General features: G+C 34.2%; 2 protein-coding genes across 5 annotated transcripts in view; one reads left to right on the forward strand and one right to left on the reverse strand.

Moving 5' to 3' along the window:
- Positions 1 to 6,899, forward strand: part of LOC117217655 (monocarboxylate transporter 9) — a 27,785-nt gene extending 20,886 nt beyond the window's left edge. For both annotated transcript variants that reach the window (XM_033465426.2, XM_033465427.2), the window contains one exon: positions 3 to 6,899. In XM_033465426.2, the coding sequence (XP_033321317.2) occupies positions 3 to 455 (453 nt within the window). In that variant the 3' untranslated portion in view covers positions 456 to 6,899. The remainder of the gene's footprint in view (positions 1 to 2) is intronic.
- On the reverse strand, positions 4,974 to 15,116 carry LOC117217699 (uncharacterized). Of its 3 annotated transcripts, XR_013034025.1 has the most exons (8): positions 14,774 to 15,116; positions 12,628 to 12,740; positions 12,319 to 12,537; positions 11,038 to 11,456; positions 9,989 to 10,694; positions 8,940 to 9,174; positions 8,247 to 8,464; positions 4,974 to 8,112 (listed from the first exon to the last, which is right to left on the reverse strand). XR_013034025.1 is itself a non-coding variant. In XM_033465494.2 (7 exons), the coding sequence occupies exons 1-7, from the start codon at positions 14,883 to 14,885 to the stop codon at positions 8,310 to 8,312; spliced, it is 1,959 nt and encodes a 652-aa protein (XP_033321385.2). In that variant the 5' UTR covers positions 14,886 to 15,116; the 3' UTR covers positions 4,974 to 8,309. The 3 variants fall into 3 exon arrangements, 2 of the variants coding, with proteins under 2 accessions (XP_033321385.2, XP_033321387.2); XM_033465494.2 differs by having other exon boundaries at positions 4,974 to 8,464; XM_033465496.2 differs by having other exon boundaries at positions 4,974 to 8,464; positions 12,319 to 12,512; positions 14,774 to 15,110.
- Between the last annotated feature and the right edge of the window lie 741 nt (positions 15,117 to 15,857).

Below are 15,857 nucleotides of genomic sequence, written 5' to 3' on the forward strand. Positions count from 1 at the left end.
AGATTGGTCTCGGCTGGGCTGGAGATCAACCTTGGATGAACGTTAGCAAGACGTACACCTGGTGTCTGGTTGCCTGCGGTATAGCGACAACCCTAATGTCAATACTAACTCCTTACTACAACCTGTTGATGGTCACCTCGGCAGCGTTCGGCCTATTCTTCGCGAGTAGCTTTAGCTTCACTCCGGTGATACTCGTGGAATTGATACCTTTGGAGAGATTTACAACCGCTTACGGGCTTAGCCTGCTTTGTCAAGGTATAGGGAATCTTCTTGGCCCGCCACTGGCTGGTTGGATATTCGATGTGACGGATTCATGGGATATGTCTTTCCACATGGCCGGTGGTGGGATCATCGTCTCTGGGCTTCTGGTAGGGCTAATACCCTACACGAAGAACCGAAAAATCTGGGGCAAAGGTCCAATTGAAATGGAACGTGAGAAAGACTGTTTAGCATAGATTGACTACTAGCAGTACCCTAACAATGTTAACATTTAAGCAACCGAGGGATTCGCCTGATTAATCCTCCGTCTACAACTCTGTTTTCACCGACGCCTGCATACTGGGTTACTAGTATGTTTTTATGTTTTAAAGAATTCCCAAAAATTCTTGAATACTCTTTCATATGTTCCTAGAATATCATCCATTTATTCTAAAAAATCTAAACAGTGAGAAATGATTTGAAGATTTACAAATGAATGCTATATAAACTTTTAGGTCGGAAAACTTTTCATTACAAAATCGAACTAAAGTCATAATAATTTGAAGTGTTTTAATGTTGTTTGTTCATGTTAACTGATAACAATAAATTATCTTTATTGCGTACAATAATTATAGAACTATGTGCGATATTTATCATAATAGTTTTCTTCCTGTATTTGTTTATATAATTTATTTATGTTAAAAAACGAAGTCTCTCTTTTTTTTTAACATTTTCGTATATTGGAGTAACTATAAAAATAAAAACAGAATCGAAAACAGCCCAGTTTGCAGGTGAGGGGTTAAATCTAGTTTAGCGAATCTTTTTAATAACAAGTCGTTTATTGTGACGACACAATTAGTGATAATTAGAAACATTTATAGGTATATTAATCAAATTTATTATTTATACGCTTGAAATGTGTTGTAATGATTTTTCTGTAGATACAGTGCATTACGAAAGTATTTGAATGCCCTCTAAAACAAAAAACTATTTTGTAAGTTGGAGCAAACAGATTAAATTTTTTGAAGATGACAGGACTAATTTGCTAAATAATGCAGAAACAAAATTTTTAAAAATTGCAGTTCATCGAACTAACGGAAAACAATGTTGAAAGTCACGTCTTCCAATTTTCTTATATCTGAGCATATAAAAAAAAATTAAAAATATATATGCTGTTTGTAGATTTCGATCAATTATTAACAATGTTATGAAAATTGTGAAAAAGTGAAAAGTTATGATTTCGCTATCTTTAACTGTACTTCATGACAACGTTAATAATCTACCAAACGCATTGTTCAAATTTTTATTATAAGCTCAGATAGAAAAATTGGAAAATGTAATTTAAAAATTTTTATTTTTCATTCGAATAAAATGGTAATTTTTTCAAAATATTTGATTACACATTGTCTAGTAAACCAATCCTTCTAACATCTCAAAAAAAAAGTTCGAATTGTTTGACCCAAGTTTTAAAAATTATGATTCGATATGAAAGGGCATATATTGCGTCTTCTGAGATTTTAGGATATTAATGTTTTTGTTAATGGGACCATAATATTTTTATATTGGTAATAGCAAAAAAGAAGATGACTTCAAAAACTCATAATCTCATGACTTTCGTGCGACCTTCACTATCACAAGTAAATGAATAGAGATATAATTGAAAAGGAGCAAATCATGTAATCGATCGAGAAAAAAAATCGAATTTTTCAGCATGAATTTGGCAAATATATTCTCAATGTTTCGATGCAAAATTCAACGTATTGACAGAGTTACAGTCAATTTTACAACTGCGTGTCACACAAACTAGGATATTGATTGTGACGGGAAAGGAATGATTATTTTAAGTATCAGATATTAAAAGCATGATAATTGAAATTCATGTATTAAAATTGTTGAGATCGTTGTTTTTACAATTGTTGGCATTCTTAATGAGGAGTATATTGTCGTCATGAAAATTATGAACAGTTTTATGGATCATTGTTAATTATTAGTCATTATTGTTATCAATGTTACTTTTGTTGCTAGTGGTATAGATGTTTCTTTCTTGTTAAATATTACTCGTCGAATTTTTTCCATCATTGCCATGAATGATTTATGATTCAACACGAAAGTAGATATTTATTTCGACGTTACATTTTTATTTCATGATCAATTGCAAAAGTTTATATATTTGTCAAATTGCAAATATATGAAACAAAAAATATATAAAATATAATTCAATTATGTCATGTTTAGATTGAAACGTGAATAAATGTTTTCTGATTCAAAGAATTTAATTACGATTTATTGTATATGCGCGTAACTTTGATCAACAAAAAGATCGACAAGAAACTTGAAGTTTTCCCAATGAAAAGGCTAATTTTAACCAATAAAGGAGCCACATTTTAAGAAAACAAAAATAACCTATCTATGTTGTGACCAAATAAAATATAATACAATCGCGAAACCAATATGGTTAATGCAAATCTCAGGGAGGGTTAAGTCATTTGATTGCTTAGATGTTAACATCGTAGAAGTAGCCAATGAAATTGTTGATTGATCTCTTATTATACAACAGTCTTTTTAACTTCGTAGACAGTGATGCAAAGTATAACATAAAATCGAAAATAGGATGAATATGAAACATTTACAGTTCGTTCAATGCAGATTCTTTTATTAAATGTTGCTTAATTCTTATGATTGCCTTTTGAAGAGTACTTAACGGTGATGATTAGACGTCGGGTTATTTCCATCTTCGCGTAATATAAAAATTTCATAAGCATATTTGAAAAACTGCAGTTCAATATAATATAACTTTTTGGATTTAAATATCTATTAAAATAAAAAATATAAAATAGCATCATCGCAATTTGCAAATGCATAAAAATCCGCAGTCAAATATAATGACATTTATAAAATGTTTTACCGTGTATATAAATACTATATATTAATACCGTAGGATTAGTTCAAATGTGATAAACCATAGTTGATTGTGTTTTTGGTTCAACACAGAGAAAGTTCTTACTTTATTGGAATTGCGTTATTGTGGAAATTAGAACGGTGGGGTCACAGAACTGACAGTATTGTACTGAGAACGAGTACAATAAAGCAAGTATGAAATGAGACATTTTTTGATCCATTAAGAAATATTAGTTTAACAGTAGCTATGTTATATATTTGTGGTATGCATCGTAATATTTTAGTTTAAAAAAATTCTACAACAAAAGATTGAAATTTCTGCCTTTATGAGTCAGTAAAATATTAAACGGATTAATTTTTGAAATCGAAGAACACAACACTCACTCAAATATTATTAGAACAATTTGTTATACTTCGTTTTTGTTATTACGAAGGATCTTTTTATATTATTTTTTATCTAGTCATATGTAACAATTGTGCTGAGAGATGGGTGGAACATTAGTTTTCAATATAATAAATAGACGCGGTTGTTCATGTAAATTAATTAATAACAAATTCATTTATGGAGTACTATTTAGACGACCGGTACGTACTTGACCATTTTGTTCAGCTTGCTTCTTTATATTACGGCGCAGTAAAGATAACTAATTAAATATCATTGATAATTGGCATCGCCGCAGTAAGAAATTTAATCGAATTAATTAAAGTTATACCGTAGTATATGTATATTTACTATCAAATATTAAGCTGTTGTTAAGAAGAATATAATTCAACGTCGGAAGCAAAACTCTATATACTTCGAGAAAAAAAAACAGGAAAAAGCAAGAGAAACATAAACAGTGCTAGACACGTTTCAATTAGAAGCTACTGAAAATAGTATAATGGAAATAGTTTACGTGAGTTAAAAATTTATATTACACGAAAACGAGGTTTCATACGCGAACCGACGCATTACCTTATCTATCTTTCACTTTCCGCTCATCTCTGTTTCCCAAGCAGCTGCTTATCCGACCGCATACGTGTCCTAAATCGCCATGCTGTGCAGTATACTTTGTACTCATTATCGGACATCACAATGCCAGATATCGGTGGTTGATAACGCTCGGTTATTTATGTACCCGGAACTAGAAAGCACCGAATCCATCCGAATTGGCGCGCATTGTCGCTACGAAATTGTAGATCACCCAAACAATGATTAATAAATACAAATTTTTTTCACGAACGAAAACATACAAACGAAAGCTCGCGAGTTTAATGTAGTCGGAGCTAATGAGAATAGATTTCGATAATTAATCAACATCATTATTTCTTTAACTGGTACAGAATGGTGCGATATAACATTACTTTAAAATAGTAGTTACATGAAGAAATAGGATTTAAACATTTAAATATACGTAACTCATGCACAGACCATTTGAAAATTAGTGCTTAGAAAAGTTCTTTCCGATTTTTGCTTATTGCGATATACATAAAACGCGAAACAATGGAAAACAAAGTTATCGAAGATTCCTTTCTCCTTCTTTTTCTTTTTGCATACGGTCCTTTGGCGCAGATATAAACATTTGCCTTATAAAGTCCAGCGACGAGTCAAAGAATTAAAATTACTCGGAACAGTGCAATGACGCTGTTAGATGCCTATACTGTTATAACGAAACGTCCCAACTGTGATTTTGTATCCATTTTTAGAAGGAAATTAGGAAAATTTTGGTATTAATACTACATTAATCTGTGCACGCCTATGTAACGAGCATTCAAGGTGATGTGTGAACGTGCAATTATATTAATTAGAAGGTAGTAATACATTCCAGGGTTGTGGAGCTTAATATTACGTCGTGTACACTGTACACTGTAATCGGTAAATGAAGAACGATAGAAAGTCTGCTAATATCTCAGAATATTTCTTTATTTTCGTTAATATTTTTGTATTCGCCGGTTTAACAATTTCCCAAGAACTCGATCAAAATGCCCGTCATTTTAGAGAAAAGTACATTTTCTAGCAGGTTTATTGCAACCTTATTTTGAAAAAGTTTGTTTCTCATAGTATTTGTAATAAATAGATTACGGATTATTATGCAACGTTATGATTTCATAAATACCTAGTCGTTATTATTGTCATAAATGCAAAAAATCCGCAGTCTAGTAACAACGGCAGAATGAATTAATCATTCGTCGACCATTATATTATAATTGACTCAATGAAGTAGATTTTTAAAAACTTCCTTAGAATATGCAAGGAGAATTAATAGTGAAATTGTGTAATGTCACGTTCATTTCTTCTTCTCACCCATCTACTCGAATAATGATCGTATGTTATATACATATTTGATATAATTTTGTTACTTTTCATTGTCGAAAAATAATTGCTGGACTTATTACAAATTACTTTCTATTCAACGCTGAAACGTTATTATGTACATGTATAAATTACAGACAGCGAGCAACAGAATTCGTACAATATTTTTATAATCGCTTTACGGAAGAAATTGCTATATTTTAATATGCCCATCTTCGTTTGAAGAAACTAAAATCCCCAAACTCTATTTTAATTCTCGATGTTTAGCCCTTAACTACAGTTAGTAAAACACACTGGAGGTCAATGATACTACAGATCGAGGTCACAAAAATGATCGAACCTGTTAACGCAGCCGGTTTCAACTTTTTGATTAAGTGTACAAGTTTATGATTAATCGATTGTAAATTTATTTTGAATTGAAATCTTTTCGAGTGTCGATCCGAAAATGACGAAAGCATATTGAAATTCTACTATTGCGTATGCTCGTGGAATAGAATTATTTTCGTTACACTCATTATTTCGATTAATATTTAAATGGTAGTAATACGGAATGCTGGTATGCAAACATTTTTACTTGTAAAAGTAATGTATATTCGATAGTTGGGTACTCAGAAGTTTCTTTCACGGAAAAAAAGAATTTTAATTAGTTATCCAATATGTAATATAATCCAATTGACAGCTATATTGACTGTGTATACCTACCTTAATGAATTGCGATTATCTATGTATGTACTAGTTAATTGTAATTGATAATCAAATATTTCAATTGCAATCGTTAATTGTTAATTGCATTAAATATTGTCCAACTCTGATTTATGCGAATATGCTTTCGCATACATTATTTTATGAAAAATATATTACATATTATATGTAGAAATGGTTGTATTATACGAGTAATATTTATATATACATGGAAGTACTCTCTATTGTATAACGAAGGGTATGTAACATGCTTCCAAATATGAACTAGTCAACGACAGCGAACAGTTTGTCACAATAGCGTTCAATTTTTCATACAAGTGTTCAATCGATGTTCAAATTACATTTCTAGGAAATAATTTTTTCTGTCTTTTCGACACCGGTAACTCACCCGAACTTTGTAGCCGTGACCTAGCTTTTAGTAATCTACACACCTAAAAATATTTTAGACAATTTTTGCAAAACTTTTCTAATAATCTCGATGTGATACTATTTCAGTCCAATAAAACAATGTATTGTTGCAGGATTAACTTATTTCAATTTGAATATCGATTAACAAATACATGTCCGGCGAACATGGAAACAATGAATTACGAAATGATAATCAATTATACTCATACAACTGTAACTTCGAAGTATTTAGTACGTGAAACATTAACTAGCTTATAATGAACAATAATGTGAATTTACCAATCTTTGTATTACGCGTTACGTATTGTTGCGAGAAGAAGAAATTGTTAAAATGCCTGTATAAATACATTCGAATGTATATATTTATATAAATATATACACACACTGCGTATATATAAAACCGTACAGTCTAACATATATTTCACCTTCCCCCATAAATTTTTGTATGTCCCAGTTTTCAATTTATCCATATTTTCTAACATTACAAATATATTATTTTCTTACAGATTCAAATAATCAACAATTTTTGGAAATTTAGTATGTTAGTTGTTAGTTGCAATACTCTTTTGGTTTGTAAGTTGCATACTTAACGCGCTAGAAGCCACAATTATATAATAACACAGCATAAATTGATTACATTTTTAAATAGTAATTAATAACTATTCTATTATATGTTTCAAAAACTCATGTATTTGAGTATTGAGCAATCAGCGTGATCACTCTAGATCAGAGCAACTCAACAGCTTGCCCGTAAGGACAGCGATTTTTAGCCCAGGGCAAACACCGATCGGCGTGCTTGGATGGCAACGGTGACCGCCCCCCCCCCCACTCATGGTTTCATTGGACTCTCCACCAGAAACGACACGTTATGTGGCTGTACGTTACGTCGAGATTGCGTGCGAGTGAGAGAGTAAGAGTGGCATGAAAACGTAAACATTTCGCTCTTTCTTTTCTCACGTCTCCACCTCGCTAAGACGCTTGCCTGTAGTTTTGCCCTTAGTCCGTGACTTTGCCCTTGCTACCCGCGAGGCCTGTTGAAAGCTCTGCTCTAGATCACAAAAGTAGGTACATCAAGTTGTTGTGAACGAAATGCTTTCTTTTTAAACAATCCTTTAACCTTTTAGGCACGACGCGCCACTATAGTGGCTTTCGCGGATGTCATCTCTCTGGACGACGCGCCACTATAGTGGCTTGCTCTAGTAGCTCACTCGCTCATCGTTTGAATCAAATAATCGTCTTCATATGCATTGCTTCACACTTCTTTTGTCTTCACATCGATTTACAACAGCCTACAGGGTATCCCAAAAATGTCTCGCAGTCCGGAAACGGCGGGTTCCTCGGATCATTTGAAGCTAACCAGCGCGCGAAGCCCAGTTCCGCTCTTTGGCTCGATCGCCTCGCGCCAGCTGAGCTCGCCTCTCATTGGTCACTGTTTTTCGTGAATAACTCGTTAACGGTGCCTCGGAAAAAATTTTTGTAAAGGAAAAAGTTGCTTCAAATGGCCTGAGGAACCCGCCACTTTCGGATTGCGAGACATTTTTGGGACACCCCTGTATATACAGTATCAGACTCTGCCGTCCAGAGAAATAGCCTCGCGCAGAATTCAGCCGTACCTAAAAGGTTAAAAACGACTGTCACCGTATTGGTCAACACATTTTATCTTTTTGATACAGTATATAAGATTGTATATAATATAACCCAATTTATTTAAAAAAAAAGTATTTTTAATATTTGAGGAAATCCTCACTGGAAAACGGTTGACTTCGACTGTCAGTGTAGAAATCGTTATTCATAAAATTTGTTCAAGAAACTACGTAGTAGTGGAAACTCCGACCACACTGGCAAGTTTATTCACGCTTTTCGGAAATGTCCTCGTAATTACGCAGTGCTCTGGACCGATCAACGCGTCCCCCATCACCCCCATTCGCACAGCTTTTCCATACCTGTGTAGAGTGATCGACATATCTAAACATAATAATAACATGTTGACGTTTTATTAAATTGTGTAACAAAATTCCAGATAGAAAAATATCTAAGGCAAACGACGAATACGTATTTGGCGGGGCATTAAGGTGGACAATTTCCGTAACTGAGTGAAAATAAGACAGTTTTTAGTTATTTTTTATAGAAAATTTATGCGGTTCTCTCATCGCATGTGCCGATAGATACGTTATTGCATGTTTCACAAAGCAGAAAGGCTACAAAATATCTATCAGAAAATACGGACGTATTGAGGCGTGATTTCGGTGGTCGAATTTATCATTTCGTTCAAAACAAAAGAATCGCCTTAGAATCGCCTTAGAATTCTTATTGAAAAGAATAAATAGAGAAAAAACAAACAATTTCGAAAATCTAGTAGATATCTAAAAAATGATTAAAATGTTCTAATGCTTCTGGATAACAATGCACAACCAATGATCAGTGAAATTATTACACTTACTGCAGTTGCCTCGTGGCGGTCTCCAATACATTACAGCATCGACACCTTGCACGTGTAAATCTCCGTCTACATGCGTCAAAGACAGGGAATACCTTCTCGTCAATTGATTTAACACGACTTTCAGTAAAAGGGAAGGTAAACAAGAGGTAATCAGTCCACTAGAAATTTCAGCTGCTGTAATGGCATATATCGCAGACTGTTCCGATCTCACTTCTCTTACGTTCCTCTGAACCTCCTGTAAATGCAATTATTATTATCCTTAGCGACAAATGATGCAGATCAAAGCTGAATAATTTCAAGAGGAATGCGTTCTGATATTAATTTGCTTGCGAGTGGGCGCCTCAAAGTCCTATGCTCTTGTTTCTTCGAATAAATATGCATTGACCGATGAATCTTAACAATCTCTATAAGAAAATTGTTTGCAAATATCTCGTTAGAATTGTCCAGAAAATTCCGCAGAAGTTTACTAAAATACGAGGTGTCCCAAAAATGTCTCGCAATCCGGAAATATCCTGAAGTCATTTGAAGTAGCTTTTTCCTTAGCGAAAATGCAATCCGCGGCGTTGTTTACGAAAAAACAGTAACCAATGAGAGGCGAGGTCAGCTGGCGCGTGGCGGCCGAGCCAATGAGGGACTGTGATTCGCGCGCTCATTGGCTGGGCCAATGAGTTAATAACTCGTAATATAATAATAATAAATTAATATAAATTAATATATATATATACATATAAATTAATATAAATAAATATAAAACTAAAAATTAATAATAACCCGCGGATTGCATTTCCGCTAAGGAAAAAGTTTACTAAAATAACCTCAGGAACTCACTATTTCCGGATTGCGAGATATTTTTGAGGCTTCCTGTACTTTCAAGCACATAATTTGAGACTATTTTGTCTTAATTGACAAAATTTCAGACCACAGAATCCGAATCGTTAAACTTTCATAACGATGTAATGATTTTATAATGCAACCGTGAAAATCATTCTGCAATAAAATTTCTCTCGGCTGTTCTCTGCTGTCTCTTACTAATATTCTACTAAACCAACCTGCAAAATTTCAACCAGGTCATCGTCGAGCAACGGCGTCCTCGTAGGTAATGCAAGACACAGAATACCCCTGGCCTCGTGATTCTGCATGAATACCGATCGTTGTTTAACAAATTTTCCAGTGGCGAGCACACGGTCCGGTATCACAACGTGGGATTGTTTAAAATATTGTTTCAGAGCGTCGACGGTAGCAGTTAACAAAATTTCAGCCTCGGTAGCTCCGGTCATATCCGAAATCTTTTGAAGAACATCAAGCTCTATCTCCTCCGACCATGCTACCACTTTCCTGCCACATGGGGAGGTGGTCTGCAAACGATTGGCTTCAGGATGTGTCAGAAACAACTGTTCTAGGATCAGTTTTGGTGCTTTGATCGCGATCGAAAGTATAGAGAACGTTTCCATGGTGGCTTCGAACACCAACGGAATATAGTACCACAGTATGGCGGTTAACGTGCCCGGGTAATAATGTTTGTGACGAGACCTTAGTGCTCTCAGTTCCTTGAGCAATAATACCGGCATTTTCAATGCCACGGTCACTGTCAAGCGCCAGAATGAAAGAACCCCGTCGAACAGAGCGTCCACGGGATTCAGTGACTTTAACAGCGCACGACAGATAGCTATGAGTCCGAAGTTTCTCTTGTATGCTTCTTTCTGGAGGATCGAGAAAATATCGAAAATCCTGTACATTTCTCCTTTCTGGTACAGTCTATAGCACGGAAGAAATAATTAATGTTTTACCTAAAACCGATTGTCCGATCAAAGATCGATAACCGAGAATTCATTAGTAAATATTGTATTTACAGAAACAAAACTATGAAATATTGAAAGAAAACGTTTAAATATAAAAACACAGTATGCAATGAAAATTTATCTACAATAATTAATTATGTTTGAAAACGAACGATTTTTCACGTGATTCAATGAGAGAGAATATCAATAATTCAAAATAGAATGATCTATTAATTATAATCATATTATAATTATATTATATTATAATTAATTAATGATCTATTAATTACTTTTTAAATCGATGAAATCATGTTCTGTACCTTATCACTTCCTTCAGGAAGGAAACGAAAACGATCACGGCGATTTTGGTACACTGAAATGTGCCGATCTGTTTTTTCAGAATCTCTGGTCGCTCGATCGGATCATTATTATATAGAAACTCGTTCCAGTAATTGGTGAAGCTATCTGTGAGCTTCTGATAGAGCTTTGGTAAAGCGGAGGGTTGAACGTAGAGATTCGTGAACGGTGATTCTGGCTCTTGACACGTCCAAACTTCGTTAGAGTATTGCAATGGTAGAAAGTCTGCTAGAACTAGATGCTCTTGTCGTAGCACTAGATGGTGTGCCCTCACCAGACAGATTTGGCACTCCTCCCCATCGAGGGTACAATTTATCACGTGTACTTGCCACGGTGATTGCCTAAATGGGAAGAATTTCGACGTGAGAAAACTCACGTAATCCTGTAATTGATCAACTTGTTACTAATAATTAAAAGATACGCTTCTCTTAATTTCGAAATGATGATTAGATATTAGCGATTATAACGGATATACAGGGTGTCCCAAAATTATGGTATTTCCGGGAAATGAGAAGTTCCTGAGGTGATTTGAAGCAACTTTTTCCTTAGCGAAAATGCAATCCGCAGCTTCGTTTACGAGTTATTAACAAAAAGCAATGACCAATGAGGGACGAGCTCGCTTGGCGCTAGGCGACCGAGCCAATGGGCGGAACTGAGCTTCGTGCGCTCGTTGGCTGGGCTGTCTCGTGTCAGTCGAGCTCGCCTCTCATTAGCGAGTGTTTTTCGTTAATAATTCATTAACGATGCCTCGGAGAACATTTTTGTAAAGGAAAAAGTTACTTCGAATAACCTCAGGAATCTCTAATTTGCCGGAAGTACCATAATTTTGGGACACCCTGTATAATCGCGATTCATAAAAATGCATATGTAATTAGCTATCATCAATTCGATTAATAGCAAACCACATAAATGTTCTTCACCGTGAAATGAATATCTAAGCAACACAGAAAATCATTTTTTTTAATAAAGATAGATTCTAACGTATAATAGATCGAACCTACCGGTTTGAAACGCAGAAAAAGATCTATACAGATCGACAAATAGCTTCCGAAATAAATAAATATTAGCTTTGCTATTGCTAGTAAACATATATTCTAAATTTTCCGCTGTAAACTCTTGTAACATTTGCGTTTTGTTAGACAAGAAAGCTTCTTTATTTGGTCTTGCAACGCGAAAACTATTTTTTAAATGTGTACTGCAATCGGTAAACGTTGTATTGAAAAATGACGACATTTCAGACCCACCTGGATGTTGGTTTCTGTGATAGGATGACCTCTGAAAGAGGACGGCGAATTTAACAAATGGTTGTCCACCGAGAAAGCCTTCTGGTCCTTCCACACGTAAAGACCCCATCTCGTCGACAAGCTCATACGTAGGTACCTTCTGGACGATGTCAAGTGCACTAAATGTCCTCGAATTCCTTCCGCGACAGAGCGGCCTTGAATCAGCAAAGTATAAATGCCCTAAATTTGTGAACAAGTTTACAAGTTACATAACATCGTCACCTTAACGTCGCTAATCTGTATAGCTCGATCGCAATATTTAAAACCTACGTAATTACGAAAATGGTCCAAGATTATTTCGATGCTGTTCTCCTCCTCGACGATCACGTTCGGGTACTTCCATTTCACGAAACGTATCCAGCACATTTTTGACCATGACAGCGCTTCGGTGCGTTCAATGAAACACAAAAAACATCGACAGAAAATAAATTAGATTAACTAGCTTTATTGAACAACCCTCGACCTATATAGTGATAATTTAAAACCATTCAAGTTTTTCGACGCACATAACATTTTTGTTGTGACTTTAGTCAGAGACAAACTATCTATATCATATTTCAGTTTATGTCTTTTATCTTATTAGACAGTATCTGAACCAGACGTGACATATACATATAAAATTGTATTATATATATATATATATAACATATACATATGTTATACATACATACAAACAAATCAACTGACGTTATACAAGTCATTTCCCGCCATTCACGTGAGACGATTAATATTAACTAATCGAATTGTGTTTAACAAAAAATGATTGATTAAATTCTCTGCTATTTATATAGAACGTTCCCATGAATACAATATAAAACGATTTAAATGAATACTGTTATTAATTTTTCTATCCTACTGCAAATTCGCTATTTAGTTTTCATTCTATTTGAAAGACTCAATTATTCAAATGAACTTATTGTTAGCTGTTGCGCGAGATTCTCGGAAGACGAACTAATTAAATGAACGCAGATATTATACTATAAACATAGCTGAAATTGGGTACTCGGATGAATATCATACGATGTATTATCTATTTAAGTATAATATCAATAATGACTACAATGACTAAAATTAGAAATTTTGCAAAATATTACAATTGTACGAATGTACAAATAATTAAGTTTTAAATCGATCGTATGGATTGTCTGAATTAATATCATTGATAAGGCAAATCATATCTTGAATTACAATTGGTTATCTTATCTTTGAATGCCAATACAAAAATCTGCAATCTATCATTTCTAACAATTTCGGCAGTACAAGATTCTGCGTTCAAATACGCAATATTAATAAACAAAGTACTTTTACGATTAGACTTAGGTATAAGACAAGCCACTTTAAAACCACATCACACAAGACCACAAACACAAGACAGCAGTTATAAATTAATCTGATATTTTATGGGTCCTCAAAATAACTGCGAAAGTCCTCGGGAAAATGTATGATATACTTTTGAAAAAAAATAATACATAAATTCAGAGGCGAATTTAGATTTTTGCTGCCTTAGACTAACATATTTTTGCCGTCCTGCAATGAAAAGAAAAGGCAAGACTAGATTTAGCATTTTTATGAAAACGTATATGATTTGTTATTTAATCTTGTTACGCCCTAACAAGGTGTCGATCTCCAACAAATAATTAAACCAGTGAAAATGTAATATAATACATAAGACAAGTTAATATTTTTTTGTTCGATTTGTAATAATCAGTTGTAAAATTATTTAAGGTCGTATCATTTTGTATTGTGCATAGAAAATCCTAAACCGGAATTTTCCTCGAAAAACCGCCACACCCACGGAAATCTTTTGTTTGAATACAATTGATTTGTTAATTCAATTTAGGCGGAACAAAATTACATATTGTTATGTAACGATAAAGATAATTGTAACAATAAGTATCGCAGAAATGTTAGATTGCACATATATATATATATATATATGTAGGTTATAATAAATAATGACGAATTTATTTACGGAATTCAGCAACCTCCTCTAATTAATACACTAGCGATTTCGTGTACATATCATTTCATGACAAGTACATACTAGGAATCAAGTAGTACAAACGTTAGAAGAATTTAAAAATATTATCGCCTTTAACTTTTTGCAACCATTAAAAGAGAAAATAAATATTTAGCTCCTGTTTCGTAATTAAACGTATTACTTAGTAGTGACTAATTATTGATTAACACAATCTAATAAATGAATTAAACGATTGCATCGATGCTATTACAAACCATAACTACTCCGGCTCCTAATTCAGTAGCTAACACGTTAACAACAACGGTAGAAAAATCTGCACGAAGTTAGTATATAACATTCTACAAAGTTTCCAGCAGCTATGCACTTACCAATATTTTTGAAGCATTCGACCAGTATATAATTTGCATCGTAAGAACATTCAACAACAGCGATTACCTGGATAAATGAGAAGGAACACTGGTACCACAAGGAACAACAGCACCAAACTAACGCCTAAGTGGAACAATAGCGAAATGCCGAAAATATCCATGAGATTGAAGGCGGTCATGTTCTCCGGCGATGTTCTCAAACAATCCTGGAGTAAAATCTTCTTTACACTTGTGCCGGAACAATCGCCGCGAAAATTGCTCGGACGACTGATCAAGAATTTCTGTAAACTGTAGTCGCGTGTTCGAGATTCCGCGATGCACTGACTCGCGCGCGAAGAATGATTATGTCGCGGGGAGCTGACCCCCGACCCATTGCAGAAGGCCAGCCAGACGCTAACATTGATATATCGACACATCGTGTCAGTGGCACCGTTCTTCTCTCTTGCCTGTACCCCTTTCCCCCGATGTCCCTCGACAAAATCCTCCGGGATTTGTGAAATTCGACGGAGAATCCAATGATGATTTATCGTCAACCAACTTACTGAATCCAATCGCGGTTTAATTATAGGCGACTGACACATAAATAATAATCGTTGGATCTCTGGTCGGCCTTTGGTCCGGGTTAACGAATTTTCAAGTTGAACGTGAATTTTATTATATATTTTTAAATATCTACCATTGTTATTAATGATTTCACGTCGGATTCATAGGAAAATATAGTGTCGCGATAAATACTCGGCGGCTTTGAACTAATCGAATTCGTTGAAGCCGTTTCGAAGCGGCGTTAATTGATTATAAACAGGTTTCTATTGATCTTGCTATGTTCTTGGGGTCTTTTTTGACCCACTCAAATTTTCATATTTTTTTAACCCTTATACGGAAGTAACCCTTAGTGTGAAATTCGTCAATTTTCTATTTCCAGAGACACCGTAAAATCTTTGTTTTCTTCATTAAACTGTGGAGTTGAAAAATTGGATGTAGTATTATCATAGGACCTGTTGTACCGAGAAATATATAAGAGTTATATTATATTATATTATAATAATATATAATACTATATAATATATATTATATAATAATATATATTCATGGTATTCATGGTTATCATAATATATTTATATTAATTTTATAATAATAATTATATATATAAT

The sequence above is a fragment of the Megalopta genalis genome, chromosome 8, assembly GCF_051020955.1.
Source record: "Megalopta genalis isolate 19385.01 chromosome 8, iyMegGena1_principal, whole genome shotgun sequence".
Taxonomy (NCBI): Eukaryota; Metazoa; Arthropoda; class Insecta; order Hymenoptera; family Halictidae; genus Megalopta; species Megalopta genalis.

Coding starts and splice junctions, on each gene's coding strand:
- LOC117217699 (XM_033465494.2), bottom strand. CDS start 14,885: ATGACCGCCTTCAATCTCATGGATATTTTCGGCATTTCGCTATTGTTC. Junction 11,457..12,318: donor TCACAGAAACCAACATCCAG/GTGGGTCTGAAA, acceptor GATCAATTACAG/GATTACGTGAGTTTTCTCAC. Junction 8,465..8,939: donor ACCGCCACGAGGCAACTGCA/GTAAGTGTAATA, acceptor TATTATGTTTAG/ATATGTCGATCACTCTACAC.